This window comes from Patagioenas fasciata, chromosome 10 (assembly GCF_037038585.1).
Source record: "Patagioenas fasciata isolate bPatFas1 chromosome 10, bPatFas1.hap1, whole genome shotgun sequence".
In the NCBI taxonomy this organism is placed as follows: domain Eukaryota; kingdom Metazoa; phylum Chordata; class Aves; order Columbiformes; family Columbidae; genus Patagioenas; species Patagioenas fasciata.
The window spans coordinates 11,839,282-11,862,085 of NC_092529.1; the positions used below are offsets into that span (position 1 = coordinate 11,839,282).

Here is a 22,804-nt window from a genome sequence, read left to right on the forward strand (position 1 = left end):
AAAAAATTGACAAACACAGAGACTTCTGCATAAAAGATTGACTTTACCAGCCATGAAACAGGAATTATATTTTCTCTAGCAATTCTGAGCACACTAACATTCAAGCTCCAGACTTAACTAGGTAAGTTAAATATTGCATATTTGCTCTAGAAACCCCGAGCAGCACTAGAAGTCACAATCTGAACAAAAAACAAAAAAAAACCAAACACAAACAAAACCAAAACAAAACCAAAACAAAAAAACAACAACAAAAAAATAAACTGATAAAATCAAATGCTTCATATCCTGGCCCTGAAACCTGGTATTCCTGCACTGCACTGCCCATGTATTTCAGTATTCTATTCACTTAGTAGCTCATCCTCAAAGCTGTTTTATACAATTTAAAAATACTAAAATATTTTAAAATCTATTTTAAATGTGAACTGTTGCATCTGGTGAACTAGTGATGTAATCTAATTTCAGAAGACACCAGTGACACGTACAGATTCCAGTAAAAAACCTGCACCTTTGCCTCAAGGTTCTGAAGACTTTGGGTTTCAGAACTGAAAGAAGGCACCTGTATTTACAGAGTAGCCATCCATGCTCACTTGACAAATTGCAGCTAGAAAGTAAATCATGAAACTCCTAACAAGGTAAGATAAAACTTTATTCCATAAACTAACCAAGTTATAGGAAGAAATAAAAGCAGACGCCATTCCCTTAGGTTAACTGTTTTCTTAGCCTGCTCCACCAGTTGTCTTTTCAAAAATCTTTTTTAATAAATCCTCAGAACAAAAACTAGACTGGAAGTAGGCTCTGTGTCAGGAAGAAGGAAAAAACTGAGCCAAACAACCAAGCTCGACAGTAGCAAAGTGCAGAGTTCAACTTAGAGAGCATTAGACACAGGTTAGTTGCTGAAACTGCTAGTTGCTATTTTCCTATCTATATTCTCCTTTAAATAATTATGTAGGCCAACTACTTCATTTTCCTTTTGCAGAACAAGTTTCCCAAATCTTTTTATTTCAGTAATACACTTTGAAGTAATACAGACAATAAAACTGGGTTATGGAAGAGCCTGATGAGAATCACATAAGCCTTGGTTTAAATTTATGAACTCTAATGCCAAGAGCTTCCAATGGCAGAGTGATGCCCCCTTAGAGCAGAGAGCCAAGAAATGAAGCTGTTAGTGCACTTCAAGGGTCATTGTGCAGCTCTGCTACTGTCTCAAGGTACAGAAAGACACATCTTATACCTTGTAACATGCTATGTCTAAATGGCAACTTAGAAATTAAATAATACTTGATAGCTAAAAAATAGCTAGTTGTGTAGGAAATCACAGCAAAGAGATCTTAGCTGAGGAAACAGAAACAGAACTGCCAGACATGGTGGAGACAATCTACAGCCATTCTTAGTAGCTGTTTACCCACAATACTCCTGTTGAAATTCACTTTGGTTCAACAATATATGGGCAACTTTTGTCCCCATGGAGCTATGATGCCCAAAGGAATATATTCAGTAGGGGGACTATGAAAGATCTCAAGAGTTACAAGTAGAATCTACAAGACAGTTACTAGTTTAGGGCTCCTGCTTTTCAGATTTTCAACTAGAACATCTACCTTAACTATTGGAGAAGTAATAGTAAATTCAAACCTTAAGTTCCCCATTAAAGATCCTTAACTGAACCTTATATATGCTATTTACCAGCAAGTACCTTGCTAGGGATCTGGTTGTGCCATAGCCTCAAATAGGCCTAAAACCAGTCTGATTTTGTAGAGTGAGGGTTACTAACCTCTCTGAACAAGTTACATACATTTTCCTCTTCTCCTTTGTCCTTCCTTGCATCATTTCCACTACCTCTTGGCCTTTTTCAAGGCAGCACCACATTTGATTCTGTCTGTAGCCATATGGTCAGAAGGTAAGTCTAAAGTAGCTGGAGCCAGAAGTACCATCTTGAATCAAATCTCCCAATCATCCCTGCTTACTGTGCTTTGCCTTGCACTGCAGAGCAGTCTCAGAGCTCATGAACTGGATTCCTTTCAAATAAAGATGAAACAGAAGATTCAGTCTGAAAAAGCAGCTAATATACCCCAGCCATTAATGACTATTTAGTCCAACAGGACAGATGAGCTAGCAGAATTCAAAAACACATATAGTGCAGATGTTGAGTCTTCAGCACTGTCTCATGTGCTCTATAAACCTGCTATACTGGAATCTCCTACCTACTAACATAGACAAAGCCACAGAACCATGTTACTGGCACAGCGGCATATATTAGCTTGAGCTCTGCTCTGCACTTACTGAGCAGTTGTTAAAATACTGGCTGTGCTAGGGAAGTGAATGGCTTTTTTTTTTCCTATCACCCCTGCTGTTTAAACAGATGTTGACATCGGGCTCAACCATAATCTCAGTGACACGGATGACTTCATGTCAGTTGAGCAAGGTTAGGCAGGATAACTTGGTCTATTCTAATCTGTGGTTTAGAAGAGGTGCATAAAATAAATTCTTCAAATGAGGTCAAGCATAAGTGAAGTAATACCTATGATGCCAAACTGCACAGTAGTTAGCATTGACTGAAGATCCATTAAGAAAACACAGCTGTAAAGCCTTCCAATTTCAGCTGCAGACAACAACTTTCCAAAAACTTCCAAACCACATTTGATTCAGGAAACAAAAATCTTATTTTAGAGATATGGGTACTTCATCTTTCTGGATGGCTAGTAGTATCTGTAAACACAGTAGAATAACATTATAATGGAAGCAGGTACCATGAGAACAGTCAAGTAATTTCTACACTGTATTTTCCCTTCAAATATATTAATTTACTCCATGTTTTATGTACATACAGTGTGATTAAGATGTAAGCATTGCCAGGCTGTTACTGTTTCTGCATACATCATTGCTAGCGGCAAAATGAGGTAAGAGTCAACTGGAATAGAGTTCAGTCACTCCCTACTCCTTACTCAATGTCATTTGTTTTCCCTCATAATTCTTTTAAAGGTACAGTGACTAGATTATAGCCTCAATTTTGGCTTTATTGGTCCAGGCTGATTTCATTTTTTGGCTGAAGAGTAAAGCTTGTGATCAAGTCCCTGTGATTACAGTGAAGATGTGCTCTTGAATCTTCATTGTAAGGATGGCTCCCTAACAAACTGTCTCCCAAGTGTACTGTAGCAGTAGCAATCTTATCAACTGCCTTTCAGGCTGGACATATGGTGCTTTCTTTTTTCCCTCCTGTAAGAAAATAAGGGGGATGATCTGGATAAGACCAGTATTACTATGGCTCTCAACTTACTTTGTTTCCTCCATTGTTATCTGGTTAGTAGAAAGACTTTAAGATAGAGTTAGCTTAGGTAATGTCATCGTGAGATTACTGCTCACAACTCACCCTCCTTTCCCTGAATCTTCATGCTGCATCACTGAGTGCTTACTTATGGTATTGTGTTGTTAAACAGCAGCTCAAGCGTACGAAGGATGAAATTCCACCTTGTGTGACACTTCGATCTAGTGAAGAGGCATGTTATTTCTGCAACTTTGACAAAGTGCTGTGGACCGTAAAGCAATAGCTAAAGTCATGGTATACATTTTGTGCAACAGTCAATCTTTCTTCCACATTAACAGCATTTTCCTCTGAAACCATGTAAAACATGATTAAAACAAGGATACAAATGTATGGACAAAGAGCCTTGCTTCGGTATATATAATCACATCTTGTTAGCTTCAGTATTAACTACTAGACTAGACAGCTTCTTAAATACAGGACAGTTGGATTTTTCCATCCCCTTCTCTACGTATTTCACAGACAGGGCATTATGTGCAGCAGAAGCATGGAAGCTGAGCTGTGGCTGTCATGTGCTGAGATACTGCCAAAATGCATTGCTGACATAAGTATTAATAGATGCAACCCTGTTTACCAGAGCAGGAGCTGCAGGCACTCAGCACTGCTGAATTTCAGGCCATTTAGTTACCATGGGGCTGCATGCCCAATTTTGCCTTAAAAACTGTTCTCAAAAGAAATTCCAAAACAAAAGTCTAGCAAGAACACCGAGTGTTTAGGTAGCTCATCACCTACAAAATCCAAACAATAGTGAGTAGAGAAAATGAGTGGAGGCATGGGAGGAGACCAGGGTTTCATTTCATTTGCAGGATACCTTAAGACAGACAACTTATGCTGTGGAATTCCAATCATTGTAGCCTAGTTTATAGGAACACAGTATATTCTCAGAACAATTCTGGTGCTGCAACTTTTCCAGAGATTCAGTCCATAGTGTTACATCTTACTCAAAATAAATTCAGTTCTTTTGTTAGCAATAGCAAGTGATTTTAGTTAAGCGCAAGTGTACACTCAAGTAAACACCCTGTGAAAAGAATATTCAGCAGGCTGTGAAATAATTATCAGCTCTGCAGTTCCCACTGGAGCATGAAAGACACTATAAACATCCTTTAGTTTCCATAGAACAGCAGTTGTCTCTGCTACACATGCTACAAACAACTATAACCAGCAACCTGGAAAATGCAAGGTTCTCATGCAGCACCTGATCCAGAAACATCCAGACAGGGAAATGAATCCACCTTTGAAGTCCATAAGAGCAAGATACAAGAACAAGATCTATGCAGAATATATTCATAGTTCAACTCAGCTGTAATCTTCCCCTCAGATACAGCTGACAAAGTAATCTGCAAAAGGAAAAATGTTTATGGAAAGCTTTGTAACAGAACAGACCATCTTTGAGCTACAGGTAGCCAAATGTTGGATAATTTAAAAATCATAGTAATTTTATATAACATCTAAATAAAATATCATTTAGTAAAAAAGACTGGAAAACAAACCAAAATTTGCAAAGTTCCCAAAATATTATGTCAACTTTATGATACCTGAAAAATGCTCAGAGTTAACCAAATAGGCCAAATAATTTGAGACAAGTCTTATACAAAGAGACTCTTAAATCTCTGACATGTAGCCTATCAGAGAAAAAACAAATCATTGCATGTGTTACACAATTAAGATGAATTCACCATGACTGATTTTGGTAATTGCTCTGCTGTTTGATGATATTTAGGGAAGTATTTCTTAATACAACAAAATGACAATATTTAAATTGAAGTTTGTAACACTAATACAACAATATTTGAGGGTATTCAGATTAGTTCAATTTAGCCAATTGCTAGTATTAATATTATTTACAACATTTTTGTAAATTTACAACCTGAATTTTCACTTGTTGCTGTTTCTTCATATTATCTATTAACATAAATACTAAATACTTATGTAGTAAGAGCTCGAAGCATTTGCCTGCAGCTATGTTTGAAAGACCTACTGAACACATACGTGTTCCACAGTCATTGCATCACATTTACTTTCTCTATTTGATTCTTAATAATCCATCTTCCATAACCCTCTTCAAACAAGCTGGGAAGTTATTAGTTGCTTGAAAATCTGTGTAAATCAATATTCAAATAACTGAATTTGGTAAAATTAAAAGAATAAAGTTATCATTGACTTATGCTAATAGAAATCTCTGAAACAGCATTGCTTTCATAGTTTATGTAAATTTAAAAGAGAGGTAGGAGGGCCAGCTATAATGACCAAATAAAGCAGGATTTATTTGTGCTGTAATCCATACAGAAAGAAAGAAACAGAAAGAAATTTTCTTCAGCTTGTTCCCTGCAACATGACAGGCTTTGACTATTCTTGCTCTTTGAAATAACAGCTGCATTAGAGGCCCTTAAAGAAGGGAACTGTTCAAGAATGGATGAGCTGGAGTTATGCCAAAGCATTATCTAATTATGCAGACCATTATGCATCACCAGCACATCCTTCCACATGGGCAAGAATACAGGGACTTCAGTTATACATGAAACAGATTGTTCAGCTAGTCTTCAGTAATAACATTATTTAGCTGCTAACGAATTTAAAGTAAAAAAAAAAAAAAACCCAACAACCAAACCAAACCAAAAATCAACCAAACAAAAGAATAAAAAAATTCTGCAATTTCTGTGCAACCTAGCATCAAGAATTGCAAGAAATAATGATACATGCTGCATGGGAACAGGCACAGTAGTGAGATCAGGCTCTTTTTAATCTCAAATTAAGCTACAGATAGAGCTACACCGTGGGCCCGGGCTCAGTCACGATGTAGTATGCTATCAACATTACCTTCACATCTTTTCGCAGTTTCCTTCAAACAGCTATCCTTTTGTCTGCAGAATATTGATTTCTGTTTATTTTAAAGCCCTTATTAAAATTATTGCATGTGTTTCTCATCAAGCCTTTATGTTTTTTGTAAGGGCTTCTGTTGTGGTAGGATTTTCTTATTCACTCACTACAAAGCAGAGTTTTCTCCTTATAATGAGTGCCCTGTCTTCCATCTTGAAGATTACACCAGGAGCAGGGCTTGCTGTAAACCACAACAGATTCTGTCCACATCCAAATCCTGTAGGCTTTGATTTCACCCTTGCATCTCAATTCTTGTGGTAAGTTAAGATAGCAGAAGCTTCCTTTACAGCAATTCTGTTACATGGGAGAAATGTCCCCAGAGAACAAAAGCTAATTTATTTGATGCTTAAAAAGACAACTAGAGAAGGCACTTAAGCATTATCCATAAACCTCAAGTCTACATGAGAAAGTCAGATGGATAACCTGCTAAGCCTTTCCCATCCCTTTTATGAACCACAAGAACTTAAAGCCATATGCTCTAAATTAAGACCACATAGAGTTTGCCTACATGAGACAGGCTGGAATATCTTTGCTCTGTAGGTACTCTGAAAGCTTCTTGAATTATTTATGAGGAGAAAAGAAACACAACTTGTGCATTTACATCACATACCTGCATATTTTCAAGTAAGGCCTAAGGGCAAGTGCTTTCATTTCAGCCAGCATATAAAGCAAACTTATTCTTTTGTGGCTTTATTTCCCAAGGTTGATTTTGTAAAACAGAGCTTCTTGAATTTTAAAGAATGGATTATGGTAGAAATACTTTTAAAGGTCTATTTTAAATGAAAGGTAAAGGCCAATTAGGTATGAGCAGCCTTGTTCTATACAAGAAATTGTAAGCTGTAATGTGAGGCCATCAAGCAAAGATAAAAAATAGGTACTACTATGAATCAGTCAACTCCATTATGCTGTTTCATACCTGAATGTTAAAAAAATGCATAGCAGACCTGGCAAATGATGTATTGCTACCTCAAGAATTAAAGCAGGAAAGTTATGCCTAACCAGTCTGGTTTTGAACACACCCTGAGATATTTTGTGTTCTTATAGGCAAACCACATTTGAGCTTTGGGAGGACCTGAAGATGACATACAGCAATAGGGAACCCAAACTAACTTAAATTCTTCTGTGCTTCAAGAAATACCTTCAGGCCACACTTGTGTCTCTACAATATTCCCTTCCCTTGTTCGCATCTCAGGAATCCTCTATTCATTGGTCTTTGCCCTTTCATTTTATTGCAAATGCTCTTTCAAAAGTACAGCAACTGATAATATTATTTATTCACTGTCCTCTTTCCCCAATGCTTTTTGACCCTTATTAGGAGTCTCATGTGAAGAAGGATTCTAAGAGGGAGTGAAAAATTGTTGCATAACTGACAGGGATGAACTATACAGTTAATGGCGATATTTCAGTTACAAGTCTAATCACTGAAGTTTGATTCTCCTAAATCAGTAGGTCAGTTTAAAACTAAACCCCTCAATCATAAAAGACAGAAAAAAGCTGATTCACATTTGAAGTTGTATAAAAAAGTTGCACTGAAAATAACTTCCAAAATTGTTTAACATGTTATAATTTCTTATCTTTTGAATTTCAGATTAGGTCACTAAGAAAAATTGAGCTATACTAAAGACAGTGTTTAGTGATTTGATTGCATCCTGTTCATAAATGGAGTTGTATGAATGACAGGTTTCTTATCCTCGATGCTAATGTTACCTCCCCAGTATGTTGTATATCAAGAACAAAGTTTAGTTGAAACCTTACCAAATACATGAGTCCACTGAGTTCAATTAATTTGGCCCATGAACACAAGCTGCAACTTTGTTTAAAAAGCCAGTTGTTATTTCATTCTGCAAGCCTGCAAAGAAAATTTTAATTTGAGTGACTGAGTTTTAGGAAGCCTAAATTCTACCTACTGCTCCATCACCATCGCAGTAGGGACTGACTTTATACTCTCATGCACTCTCAGAAAACATAACTGTAGAGCATGTACTAGCAAGAGAGAAAAGGCCAAGAAGATTTTGGTCAGCATACATTTTTTGTACAGTGCCTGGTTTAGCTGCAGCTACACGCAGTCATTCAGAAGTATTATTTCTAAACCGAAGGGGAGAACTTCACAGGAATAACAGTAACCAGGAACACCTGGATCCACAGAAGACAAAAAAGTTAACAGCATCAACAATGAAAGAAATAACTTCCTCAATATTGACCAAATAGGCTAACACATCTAACATAGAATTTAAATTCTAGGCCTGTCTTCACTTTTTCTCAATTATCTTACAGCAAATCCATTACTTCTACATCTGTTTTGTATGGTAGTCTTCTAGAAGAACTTGCTTTTGTATATAGACCAGGAGCCAGTTCAACATTAATTACTAGAGCAACGAACACCATTCTCCAGTGGCCTCTCCTTACCATTTGGTATCCTCATAATCTCCAACTCATGCATAGTTAGAATGGGAATAAGCATCTAGCTAAAATTAGGTGACTTTGGTATAAGGTTTTCTTTAATTTCAAGACCTATTCCAACAGAACTTCTGCTACTGCTTTCCTCCTCATCAGCTTCCCTATTTTACTTTGTGAAGTTTGGATCAAAAAGTTGCAGGATACCAATCAGATATGGTAAGAGGACAACTGCAATTTCCAGCATCTATGATCAAAGACCAACACTGGATTGAGCATCATATGCCATGTCTAGATACGTGAGAGGGACACCATTAAAAAAAAAAAAAAAAGTGATAAGGCGCTACAACTAGTTACAGTTGTACTTACAAGACAGTCAACTTGCAGCTGCATTTCTTCATGTGAAAGGAAATTGGTCTGTTTATCAGATTCAAAATGCAAGCTTGCTTACAGCCATACAGAGGACAGCCAGAAGCTGTTACAAGTGACAGATGATATTCTCGACTGTCTGTCAAGCATGCATGCTGCATTTTCTTTAGTGAACAAATGTAATTTGCTTTTGCCCCCAGTATGAAGTAAGGAGTTTGAGTTTCTTCTCTGGAAAATATTAACCCTAAATAAAATTTGAACTTAGCCTTCTAGCAGGCTACTAGAGCTCTAGAAATAAAAGAAAACATTACAAGATTTTAGGAGGTGCTGAAACATTTGTTTTGAAGTTTTATTACAAAAATATATTTGCAAACATACAAAATTTTGGATGAGAAAATGCTCATTCTTAAACATTTATGCAATAACTTAATAATTGCAAACATACACAGGTGCTATAAAATCCATACCATACCAAAAACGTTAATGATGCAGTATCTACATTTATTTACTTACAATTACTGTCATTTCGGTTTCCAGAAATCTTTCCTGAAGCTCCCCCATTTCCCATGGTCTTTGTAATGAAAGAACATGCAAATGGATACAACTGGTGCATCCACAGAAGTGATTAAACTCAGAAATTGCCAAAATACATAATGTACACAAAAACCTAACTAGCCATATGCCCATACATTGAATAGATAAAAATAAATACACCACCAAATTAGAGATACTGCATTTTTTCTGACTTGAAGTGAAAGGAAGATATTGCATCTTAACATTTTTGTAACATTGCCAGACAAAACTGAGGTGATACATATTGCACGTATTCTTTCTGTTAAGATATGCTGTACAAAGCAACCCAAATACCTGGCAAAAAGGCGGCTGATTTGTTTAGAATACTTTTAAAAACAAGAAGTCCCAAATGAAAGTTTGTTTTCAAAAATATTTCAGAAATTGTGTCAGTGACTACACATGGCATAATGGGTTTCAAAAATATAGCAAAATGAAGCAATTAGAAATGCAAGCAGAACTGAGATACATCCAGCGGCAAGTGTTTAAATATTATATTATTTCAGTACACAGAATTAAACATTTAATATGAAATCAAGATGAATCACTTTAATTTTTTTAAACTTTATTCAGTCATTCTGCAATCATGTTCTTTAATTTGGAAAGATCTACTGTTTCTAAGTTAATAGCTGTTAGGCACCTTTCATATAAACTTTGCATCATTAAATAACAGCAGGTAAAATCTAACTACAAAACTCTGAATTTTGATTTTCCTAAACCATTCAGCAGCTGTAGCTTTTAAAACTGTCTTTGATTAGGTCTGAGTTTGGTTGGTTTGTTTTGTGTGTGGTGGTTTTATTTAAACAATTTAACGCTAGCCACAAAACACATGCTTAATAATGCAATTAATTTGGGGAGTATAGTCTAAACTAGTAATCTTTTAATTCTCAGAACTAATAGGTAAAATACCATTAAACCTGTAGTTTTAGAAAAACAAACCAACCAACCACAAAACCAAACCCGAACCCAAACCAACCTGAAAATGGTCACAATAATTTCCTGTGATGAGCTGCGGTAACTTTCCACACACTAGTTATCTCTACATGCGGATAACACAAATGGAGCACTTCAACAAGCTGGTAATTTTAGATTTATACAAAAAGCTAAAATAAGCAGGAAAAAACCCCAAACTTGTTAGATAACACAGTCCATACTAAAAAAATTCAAACCTTACACTGTAGTTAAGCTTGAGTTTTATAATGCAACTTTTCATTAAAGAGGTTTATCTGTTAAACCCACTGCCCTGGCACTTGTCATAAATCCCTACAGTGTGTTGGTTGGTTCCAGTGTCTGGTGGCTACATGTAGTGAGGTTGGAGCAAACATGCAGGTGTTCCAGATGAACAGGTTTGCTGCTTGTAAAAATGCCTGCCTAGTAATTAAGATTTCAACTTATGTTTCTCTTCCAATTCATTTTGAAAGCTTTGGGGAAAAGAAGTAAACCAATAATGTATTGCTACTAGTACATTACAATAAGTAAAACAAGGATTTGCCAACTGCTGTGGGGTTCCTGGAGAGCTGGAAACAAGTGAAGGGCAATTCAATGTGGAGTCAAACTCTTGTAACAGCATTGCTGCTCTGAACAAAATCACTTTTGTCAACTGTGCATGACTGAAGAACTCAAAATTCAACTCTTTCCTATAATTTCTATAGATCTTTGGATATGTCTGTATTTGGCAAAAGTACAAATACACACTGTCAGCTTCAGATACTTCTATTCTTAGCAACTTCAATCAAATCTTCCTTTGAAGAAACTGAAGCTGTCCATAAGAAGTGAGAAGTTACGGACTTCATCTTTGCTAAATTCAGATAAAAAGCAACTCTCTATTTGGTTTAGGCTGCCCATTTTTGTTCAGAGGAACTCCTCATTGGTTTGTCCCATTTAGTGAAACTACTTCCAAAAACCCCAACAAATTCATTTAGAACTTAGATCTAATTTGAGTCTCATTGTTTATGTGCATACACAGTATTACAACTCTACAATTTCTGTAGGAAGTTCCTATCTTCCCTAACAAGGCTGAGTTTATATTGCTGCATTCAGATGCCACCATTAAAGCCAATATATTTCTTGATGAATGTGCATGACATTAGCATCTTTCCCTGAATCTTGCACATTTTTCTAACAAAACACTATGTATTTTAACTGGAAACACTGAACTCAAACACTACGACGAGCTTTTCAGAAGGCAGGTAGTGCTAAACAAAATATATTTTCCACTAAAAAGCTATGAAAAAAACTAAAACAGATCAAATACATAAAAATGTAAATATTTGTTGTATCTAAAACATACTGATTTGTGAACAAGTCACAGTTAAAGCTCAATTACTAGTTTCCAATGAAGTGACCATGCACCTTGACTACCTCATCATTAACTAATCCTTAGGATATATATACATATATATATATATGTTGTAAGGAGCCAAACAATTTTTTTTCTTCATGTTTCAGTAGTGCTTGATGGAAAAGAAAGCAGCAGTGCATCATAACTCACTACAGATTATCTTCTTACCCAATAAACCAAAACTTTTCTAGTGGAAAAGATCTTTTAAAACTACTATTGCTGGAGAAAGTTGGAACCTGAAGTCTTATTAATTACCTTTGCATGCCCTTAAGAAATAAACATAAACCATGGGTAAACCAATACAGCAGCATAAGAAACTAATTTTCTGATTTCAAATGATAAAGTATCCAGTTAATTTCTTACACTAGTGAATAGTGAATTACTAAATCACATATAAGAAGTGATAACATTTTAATTAGATAAACTTCAGACTATGAAATGCACACTATCAGTGTGGGGAGAGGGCAATAAAAGCAAAGTGTTTGTTCCCCATCTGCATAGTTTTCAACACTGCAGTTCCAACACAACCAAGGAATGAAAGCCAACTATGACATGGTCCATCCTTAAGCTAAAAGGGAGAGAAAGTATTTAAATCGTAGCAAACCCTGCTGAACAGGAAGAGGTCTTCCAGTGGCAGTCTCCTAACTACAAATTTAAAAATAGAGAACTTCAACATACAACAGAACTACTCTGTTGCTTAAAAGAGCAATGATACAACCACTGAGGATTTTGCATATTTCAAATTTTGCCTTTTTAGAGAAAATGGTCTTACTCACTTGGATGCCTGTTTAATGTCAGCGACACAGAAGCAAATAAGATTAATAGAATTATTTAAAAGATGAATTTATGTGCATTAGCTAGAGACTGTAAATGTATTGATCGCATCACATTTTTACAAGGCCTGGCTTCCAGATCTGTTCCTTCCCCACACCTGCCAACTTAATCAAAAGGCATTTCACTCTCCTTTTCTCAGTCGTCCCAACTGGAAGTAGGTTGCCACAACTGAATTTTGTTCTGGTGTGGTGTAGTGTACTATGTATTTGCTGGTTTAAATAGTATTGAGTCTGTAATCCTTGAACAGCGAACACATCTAGAAATGAAAGCCAGAGCAAACATTTGCACATTTACTTAATGCTAATGAGAGTTCAAATGCAAATTAAGTCCCCTCCCCAATAAAAACAAAGGTTTGCTGGTGATGATCACAGTGAAAACCTAGATCACTTCTGAGAACATTACTTTCTTAAGTATTTCAGGAATAGTCTTTCCTAGCAGGTTCAAATTCAAGACGTTGAAAACTAAATATTCTTTTACAAAAATATTAGTTTTATAGTCGAGGCATAATTGTTTTTGAAATGGATATATTTAAAGTAGGTTTAGCTTCAATTATAGCTTAATGTTGTCTGTATTCTTGGTTAGGACTTGCAAGTAGACTTCATGAATAGTGCTGAGGAAACGGGAATCATTCTGCAAAAAAACCCAAAACATAACAGACATTAGAAACATTAGTAAAAGTATGCAAAAAAAGGTCAAATCTAATGCCATTTAAGTTGTGCATAAGGATTCCTTATAGTGCTAGCTAGCTGAGGGTTCAGAGCAGCAAATGTGAACTTGTACAAAAGGCAACACTTTTTGGACAACATACAGACTTTGAACCACAGAACTGGTAAGACGACTGAAGAGATCACTAAGCAGACTGGATGCTCAAAACAGGATTCACTAGGTCAGCCTCGGCCACATAATTTCACTTCCCTCCAGATTCCAAACCTTATTCTTAGACACAGAGTTACATGCTGTGTACAGGCTCCCAAATCAAATCTGTGTGAATGTCAGAAGTAATGCTACTTCTGTCTGTCAGACCAGCCTGAAAGGTATTGCAGTGTGCTGTACGATGGTTCTCATATCAAAGCTTGACTGAGAAGTGAATTAGTTTAATCCGTAGACAACATTCAGAGATTACAAGACCTGTGCAGCAAATCTGGTATCCTGCTTGGAGTGCTGTGCAAGTACTACCATGCTGTAGGGTGTGCCTGTTGTAGTCTTCATTCAGCTATCTCTCTATACCAACAGAACACTTGAGACAAGTATTTCAATCAGCTCTCTAAAGTCACCACATTGATGTTTGTCACACTACTGTGTGAGCATCAGTGTGCCATGTCTTTAATAAGACTTGTGGCAGTTAAGCTCAGTTTCGAGACTTACAAGTAAGCCAGTTTAAGTCTTTAAAGAGGAAAAACCCATACACACCAAGACACAAAAAGGTTATGCAAAAAGGAACATAGATAAATTGGGCAACCCAGCTAATGATGGGGCCCAGTAGTGGCCCTTTTTGGTCCTAACAAATGTATCACTGGGAAGATATTGTTACTTTTATACTCGCATTTTGGGTGTAAGCTGTACTAACAGCAGCATGGAGGGGCAAGAGAATCCTGAGTTAGCAAAGAACAGTTTGTCAACGATCTCAAAGCATGGCTACTCCCCACATCAGAGGTTTAATTCAACTGAACTTTTTAGTCCCTAGAAATAGCAGAGCAAGACCCTTGCAATTTCCATTTCAAAGACACATACTTCAGTGAAGATCAGAAACAGTTCTAGTGAACTGGAACAGGAAAGCTTTCTTTGGGAAAGCAGGGATACTTAAAAAGACAACAAAACCAACCCTCCCATCCCCATACTAGGGTTTCTACTAGCGCAACTTTTTCCTCATTTGCTCACAAATTCATATGGATGTGAAAGGACACAGCCAATGTACAGCTCTGTCCTTCTAAGTCTTCCATCTCACAACCAAAACAGGGCAGCTGCATCGTACTGTGTGTAGAGTGTGGAGTAATCTACCCCTTCCAACAGAAAGGAACAACTGTTGTAATGTTTCACGGCAAAAGGAGTTGTAGGGGTACAGGATTTCTCAGTTCTGGCTACTGTCCTTGGAACCCCATCCCTCAGGAACTGAGCTCTTTAAAGACAAGACCTTTATTAGATGTATCAGTGCTTCCTGAAGCTGAGACCTGCTGAGAACAGTAGGAGGTATAGTCTGAATTTCTGATGTTCCAAGTGTTAAAGGCGAAGAATTGGCTTTATTCTCCACTTCAGTAGCTTTTGTAGCTGATTGCTGAAAAACACTAGGAGACAAGAGGACCGAAGGTGTTACTGTAGTTGTGGCTGTAACAAACTGCGGAGGTGCAACCTGTAAAAGAACAGAAAAATAATAAGCACCAGGTCCAGTAAGAATGACTGCTGTTACAGAAGCTGGAGAGATGACTATAAAAAAATAAATTAATTGTAATAATTATTATTCAGTCAGATATTATGGAATAGCTGCTCTTAATGAAGAAATATCTACCTATGAAGAAATATTAATTCTCCTCTTAAAAACTGAAGAAGGTACCAGTCTCCAATATTCTTGTATGTAGATTCCTTCCTCCTCATGTGGTTGCTACCTTCCATAATATTTGAAACATAACATAGAGAATAAAAGATGAGCTTTTCATCTAGGTAATCAAGGAGACAGTGGCTGATTTGCAAATTATTCTTTCCCTTAGGAGTTTACAGAAAGGCTAGTCCTGCTTTCCACACTCTTGCTTCTATGGTCTCCAACAAATACACTTGTAATTTGAAGTATTTCAAAGATATTTAAAATGACTGATGAAGTATAATTAAAGCATTGGAATGCAGTGAAATACTCTCATCCTAAGTACATTTTCTCGTCCAAGAAGTGGGGACAGTAATATTTTGAGGGCCATATTCCCAGCTCATTCTTCTACAGATCTGTGTCCATTTCATTACAGAAACCCACACATTGGTTTTACCACTTTTAAACATAAATTGCAAATGTATAGGAACATTACATACGCATAACGTGGACGTGAATAAACACCGGCTTTGAGCAACTCTGGCGTTTCCTGATAACTGCAATTAGTATTCAGAATAATAATCTACATCTTACTCAGGCTTCCAGAATGACCAACATGGTGAAAAAAATCAAGCAAAAAAACCAATCTCACTGAAAAGAAAGCAAGACTAAATGTGATATGTAAAGATCTTTGATATGTCGGCAGAAATAGTTCCTCTTGGATAATCAAAAACGTTCAGAAGAAAAAGAACCGCAAAGCCATCTAAAGTTAATGCCTATATAATAACAACAACAGAACTAGCAAACTGATTTTGTTAGAGTCAAAACTGTGAAGACTTACACTGTGGTATTTCAGCTGAAGACAACGTGTTTAAACCAACAAGTGCAGTTTAACACACAATACGTAGACATTTCTTCAAATCCCAAAATCCATGTAAAATGCATTTATTTAGATAATTATTTACTAACTATACCATGAACAGACGGTACAGCATATCTTATAGCAGGTCAGTAGCTAAAAAGAGCATTTTGCTTTAAGCAAGACCATTTTTATTGCCTTCACAACCAGATCTGGGTATGCTACTGAAACTGCTTTTATATAGTGCAAGTTGGACAAGAATGACGCAATTTAACAGATTTGAAAGAGGAGGGGGTGGGTAAAGTGGAATTAAATTACAGATGGTATCCTGAAAAGAATACATAACAAAAAAGCCATTAAAAACAATAATTGAAGACTTGACTATTACCAGTTATTTAACTGCAACCTGAAATTTTATACTGTCATTATTTTGAACAGTTATTCAAAGGCAGTGCCAATAATGTTAAATCTGTATTTAGATCACTAAAACTTGCTATTAGGAAGTTCTGCAGCGACAAATGCTTGCTATACTTTTCTTCTTCTATCTTCTACTTTTTTTTTTTTCCCCCCGCTTGGTATCTTCTTCCTTTTTTCAGGAAAACTGAGAGAGACAGTAAGGCAAGGGCTGTGTTTTATGCCTCTGGGGTGCTTAAGGTTGGGCTAAGGCTAGTAGACCCTACTCCAATATTTTAGCATTGGTACTGCTGGCTTACAAGACAAAAACAACAGTAGAAATGGTGCAAACTCAATACAAGACTGCAGATCCAAAAATGTACACCCATTTCTGCCTTAGCAGCAACAATAAGAGGCACTGTACAACAAAAAGTGTATTCATTGATGACAGCCTACAGAAACTCCCTCTTGCTGCAATACAGCTTGTTTCTGCTTCATAACAGCACTTTAAATACGGGTGGTATGCAATGACTATTTGAGATACCAACTGCTTACCACAGTTGTAAACTCTTCCCCTTTTTTAAGAAATACAACAAACAATTAGCAGAAGTAGTTATTCACTTACTTGACTTGCTTTGGATAAAGTCTTCGGCTGTGGAAATACTTCTGATTCCTTGTTTTGTTGTACAGTCTAAGTTAAAAGGAAAGTAGAATTCACAAGTTAGCATCCACAGCTCAATTTCCAGTTGTAGTTCTCTGTTTTTATGAAAGCACAAGAATGCAAATTTCAACAGATTATAGAGGCAATTTAAACCATTTTGTAAAACTGAGATAATGGCAAGTTGGAAAAAGAGGAAAGATTTGCATTTAAGTTTTATGCTTTCAATATTGCAGCAAAACTGTAAAGCCAAAACAAAACATTTCTGAAGAAAGGCTACTACAGCTGCCCACCCCCCTGGACATTAACACTGAAACTGGGAACAAAACAAATGCTACAAAGTGAAGAGTTCAGTACCTTGTAGACAGTTTGGTAAATTGCCAGGAAAGTTAATTCTGTGTTTCTTTCTAGGAGTTTAACCTCATCACCTCCAGAAAAATTAAATGCTGTTTTCTGCTAGAATTTCAGAAGTATTTTATACTTTTACAAACAGCATCCAGATATTTATTTGGTCAGATTTCAAGACTATAATATAATAAAATTCAAGCATTACAAAATATTAGAAAACACAATAAAAGCCATGTAGATAAGGTACTTCAGTAAATTCTTGTGGCATTCTTGGAAGACTTGTTATAGCCATTTGGAAACCTCTTCCTCTACAGACAGGTCTGTCACTGACAGCAGATGCTAATAATATGAAATTAACAGAAACGGATTTCTAAGCAGTTCAATCAATCACAGAGTAAAAGTCATTAATTATTTTTAAAAAGCTAATACATAACAGCACATTTTCCAACAGAAAATACACATAAATCTAAAAACAGTCTAAAGCTTCAGAATACCTGAAGGGGAGAGATTATCTTGCTGTTCAGGGCTGGTGGCTTACTGTGAGATTCTTTGAAGCTTTCTGGTGTTGCAAGTTGGCCAACCGAGGCAGAGATGTTTGGTGTTAAGGAAGCCTTAGTGAGAGGCTGCTGTTGTGTTTGGTCATGCTGTGGGGTCAACCTGAATTTCTGGAGAAGATCAGAACTTGGATGGGATGTACTTGAGACAGTTCCTGTGTTTGTTGATGCCAAGGGTGCTATAAGCTGGCTTTGGCCAGCCATTAGATTTTGTGGAGCATGGTTCACTTCAGATGGCGGCTGATTCAGTGGTGGGGATATGTGCTTGGCAGCTTGCTGCATAACTTGCATTACACTGTTGTTTTGTTTTAGGCCAGGAAGCAACTGAGCAGGGGCAGCTTCCACTGTCGAGGCTGAGTTCAGAATAGGGCTTAAACGAACTGAATAGTTTGAAACATTTTTTACATCAGGCTGGGAAACTGAAGCTGGAGGTATTAGCATAGGTGGTAAACATTCCTGCTGATTCAAAGGATTGGCACTGGTTATAACGCTTGGACTTTCAGATTTCCCAAGTGATTTTTTTATTACTATTGACTGGTCAAAGGAAAAAGGCAAGAGTAAACTGTGCTGCTCTCTGGCAGAGGTGTCAGTCTGCAACTTTTCCGGTCTCTCTGGATTGGGATATGGAGCTGCAGGCTGTTCCTTTGGTACAGATGTTCCAAACAGTTCCTCCAAAGTCAGATGCTTCTGCCTTGACTGAAATGGCTAGGAAGAAAGAAAAAGGAAGCTTTCAGCTTAGAAATATACTTACCACTGTGCATCTCACACAATCTATCACAATTTCAAGAAAATTATACAAGACAGCTAGGTCAAAAGTATTTAAAATACAGTTTGGATACAAAAGTGTGCCCTATTTACAGGAGTTTTGAAATCAACTTCATTTACATGGAACATTCCATCTACGAAAATGTTTTCTTTACAGGCTCCTACGGACAGACTGCGCTAGGGGGAAAGAAGGGGGCAGGCTATGGATTCTGCCATTAAGATGGCAAATGCCATCACCCGTCAGCCCTAACTGCACAAGGCACTGCAGGGGCAGGGTGGGAAGAACATACATGTTGAACAAAATGGCCTAAAAGATGGGAAAGGAACAGGTAAACCTGAAGGTGTGCAACTGCAATACATGCCTAGACAGTTCCTCTCACTCTTTTCATTAATTATACAGTACATGTTACGATAGGTGAAAGAATCTGTATAAACCTAAACACACGTATATATATCTCCTTGAAAAGTGTGTGTATATATACAGAGAGTTAAAACTACCAGCCCTTTAGTCTCTCCCAAAAATACAAATCTAACCTACAGCACTGACGTTAGAAAAACCTGATCTTAAGGATACCATCTTCTTAATATTTCGTTAAAAATGTGTTTTACTAAAGGGAAAAGAAACAACAATTGTCACCCTTAATCTCAATTTTTTTTCCTTTTTTTTTTAATTTTGGGTTGCACGGGACAAGAAGTTATGTAAAACAGCTGGACTAAAATACAACATTCTGTTCAGAAGACTGAATGGCCTGCAGCACAATTCCTGCGTACTCTGATGGTATGTCTAAACAAAGAGGCTATTTTACAATGACAACTACTGTACCATGACATTGTTACGCTCTCTCTAATTTTACTAGCTCAGATAACAGCAGTGAAGCCATGTCAGTACAGGTAGCATGCAAGAAACCTAACAGAAAGACCTTGGGCTTGAAATCATATTGATTTCTGCACAGCTTACTAATCTCTACTACCACTGTTATTATTCATTTTTAGCTAGTTTAAAGTCGGGCACACTTTCATTTTGCAGCTGCGACATTCTATAGTTTATAAACGTTGTTAATTATGCTGAGAGTTCTTCCTAGAAAGTTGTTCTTACTTTTCTCCACTGATCTTACTGTTCTGGAGACCTGTCCTTCAACTGTAAAGATTTTGCTAAGAGAAAAAGCCCTATTCCATCTCTTTTTAAACTCAGTTTTTCATTTCTGTACAATGAATTGACTAGCTTTCCTTTATTAAGTTTATTCAAGTAATAAACAAGAAATCTCTACCATGCTCTGATCCAAATCAGACTAGTCCCTTACATGGATACAGTCTCAAACATGAAGTTAATTTCCAGCTTGAAGTATAAAACACATCTTTTGACTGTCCCATTTCTGGCTGAGGTATATTTTGAGCATATCATTGACTCAGTGTATTATGAAGACTGTTATCAGCAGTGGCTGAAAAAAGGCAACGTGACCACTTTACTTCACAGGAAGAGTGCTGCTCAGAGGGTTTCTCCAGAAATCGTTTCAGATACGTCAAAACATGAATTAACAGTCAGAGCTGGCACTATAAAGTTTAATTTCAGTGTTCTGACTTGCTGATTGCTGGCACAAAAGCATTCCACACTACAACTGACTTTCATTTTGAACTGCCAAGATAAAAAACTTGAACTTCAGAATATCACAGAGAAGACATTTATTTTTATTCCCAAATCTGTGATATCTTCAGCATGAAATGAAGTTAGTCAATCAACATACAATGTGACATTTCGGAGGGAGTTTAGGAATCTCACCATGCTTATCATATGTACACTCTTTTAATTTCACAGGTAACCTGTTTCAATTACATGAAAAATGTATTTTTACAGTTTAAATTGAATGTTTGTCCAGTAGTTTTCAAGTTGTTCACACTATTAAAAATGTGATTAAGAATGAACACAGCTGTGATATATTGGAACCAATTTAACTAGCTTTACAGAACAATTATCACTTATGTTATCCAATTATTTTTTTTCCAATATCTCTGCAGCTATTATTAAAACAGCTCAGAGTTAAAAATATGCCATTTCACCTATTCTATAAATCAACTGTTGCCCTTTACTTACTTCAGAGCAATTTGTTAGAATCTTATCTTTCCAATTTTTCCTTTACTAGTTACTGGATTTCTGTTCGGCAGTTCCATGCACTGCCAGGAGGGCACTTCAGCTGATTGTGCAGTCTACAGAGAGTGACCCGAAAGAAAGCACCTGCTTTTAAAACAAAGCCTGAGGCAACACTTCTGCCTGATCTCCAGAGCAGGCGTGCAGCAGGCAGAGCTGGCTGCCAGGGGTCAGTCTATCACTTATGCTGATCCAAAAGCAGAAGTGCTAACAAGAGGACAGAGTGGGTTGCGATGGCAAATCATCCCAGCAAACTCCCCACCCCTCATTTTAGTGCATTAACTGTTACTACCCCATCCTCTAAACCAGATCCCTGCCACCCATACCCTAGTCCTAACCTGTACTGGAAATTACTTACTGCTACTACCAAGTAAGTAGTTTGCAAGAACTAAGTGCAAGGCTGCACACATTTTCTTACGGCATTTCAGACACAGCGGTTTATTGTACCAGAAACACATCAGTAAACCACGGCAGGACGGGAAGCAGGCCGCGCAGCTCACCTCCCTGCGCTGGGGTGTTTTCTGAGGAGAACCACTACTAACCTTCCCATGCCCGCTGGGCAGCACTGTAAGTAGGCCAGTTTCTTAGGTGTTACAGGGAACTGAGTGATTGCAGATGTTTTTAAATTTACCTCCAAAGAGTCTTGTATGAATCTACAGTTTCCCTGTGCTGAAATCCTTAGTAGAAAACAGAGCCAAATGCTAAACTATTGCTACCTATTCCAGCTACTCCAACAATGATACTCAGCATTTTGGTTCAAAGAAAACATTTACAGGGTATTTCAAAAAGATGGACCCAACATGTCACAATTACACAAAAACTTACAAACAGTTTAATGTGCTATCATTTATGAATGCTCTATGTTCCCTCTGCCTGCTGTACGGACTATGAGTTTCCTTCACGGGCGGTTTGTGATTGCAGAGATACAGTGATTTCAAACTGGGCCCAGCTTTTTGAAATACCCTGTACATGAAACAGAGGTTATTTTCACTAACATTCTTACTGTGGTTTAAGCTTTACTTACAGTAGTAACACCAAGTTCTAGAATTTGTAGACATTTGAATACACACTGATGCTACATGTTGTATCTAACACTTACCTGAAACAGATCTCAACACCAATGTTCAGTTTGAGCAACATACCTCCTCAACAACACTGAAATAGTTACTTATTTTTTACAATATTTCTCTTCCCACAGAGGAAGGAATACACTGTGAAAAAGTTCTTAACACAGGAAAAAGAAAACAAAACAAAACATAAAAACAGATCAAGCAAACACCCCAAACAACACTCCCCTCGGCCTCAACACAAAAAACTGAAGCAAACCAACACAAAACCACACACGCTTTTCCCATAATCGAAGGATGAAGAAATCAGCCAACCTGACTGATATCATTACCAGTCATGCAAACAGAGGTCTGATGCAAGCTACAGAAGTGTGGGAGAAGATATGTAAATACATTTTTGGTTATGCCAAAAATACTTTGGTGCTGCCACGACTGAAGCACTTTCCATTTCTTGCCTAGTAACTGTAGGTTTAAGTTAGCAGGACTCTAGCTGTAGCTTTGAAGGCAGCAGAGATAAACCTTGAGTACATGCCTCAAACGTGTAAACTGCACCACAGTATACAGCTGACTGATGTCATTCTCAGTCCAACAATGTGTAAGAGGTAATTTTTTCATGCTTCCTGGTGCTGCAAGTCATCCTGCATGTTACCACAGACTGATTTCTTCCAGAATCCAAGTTAGCCCATTTAAACATACTTGGATATTGGCAGCAGTGTGACATAGCATCTTATTTTTAAATGCTAAGTCAAAAGATAGAATTTAAGATCTTATTAGACTTTAAACTCATCAGTTTATTTCAACTGG

General features: G+C 37.1%; 1 protein-coding gene across 2 annotated transcripts in view; it reads right to left on the reverse strand.

Moving 5' to 3' along the window:
- Positions 1 to 9,271: 9,271 nt before the first annotated feature.
- DCP1A (decapping mRNA 1A) overlaps positions 9,272 to 22,804 on the reverse strand; it is a 33,423-nt gene continuing 19,890 nt past the window's right edge. For both annotated transcript variants that reach the window (XM_071813164.1, XM_065846019.2), the window contains 4 exons: positions 17,966 to 18,730; positions 17,091 to 17,156; positions 14,833 to 15,048; positions 9,272 to 13,331 (listed from right to left, as the gene is read on the reverse strand). In XM_071813164.1, the coding sequence (XP_071669265.1) occupies positions 13,251 to 13,331; positions 14,833 to 15,048; positions 17,091 to 17,156; positions 17,966 to 18,730 (1,128 nt within the window). In that variant the 3' untranslated portion in view covers positions 9,272 to 13,250. The remainder of the gene's footprint in view (positions 13,332 to 14,832; positions 15,049 to 17,090; positions 17,157 to 17,965; positions 18,731 to 22,804) is intronic.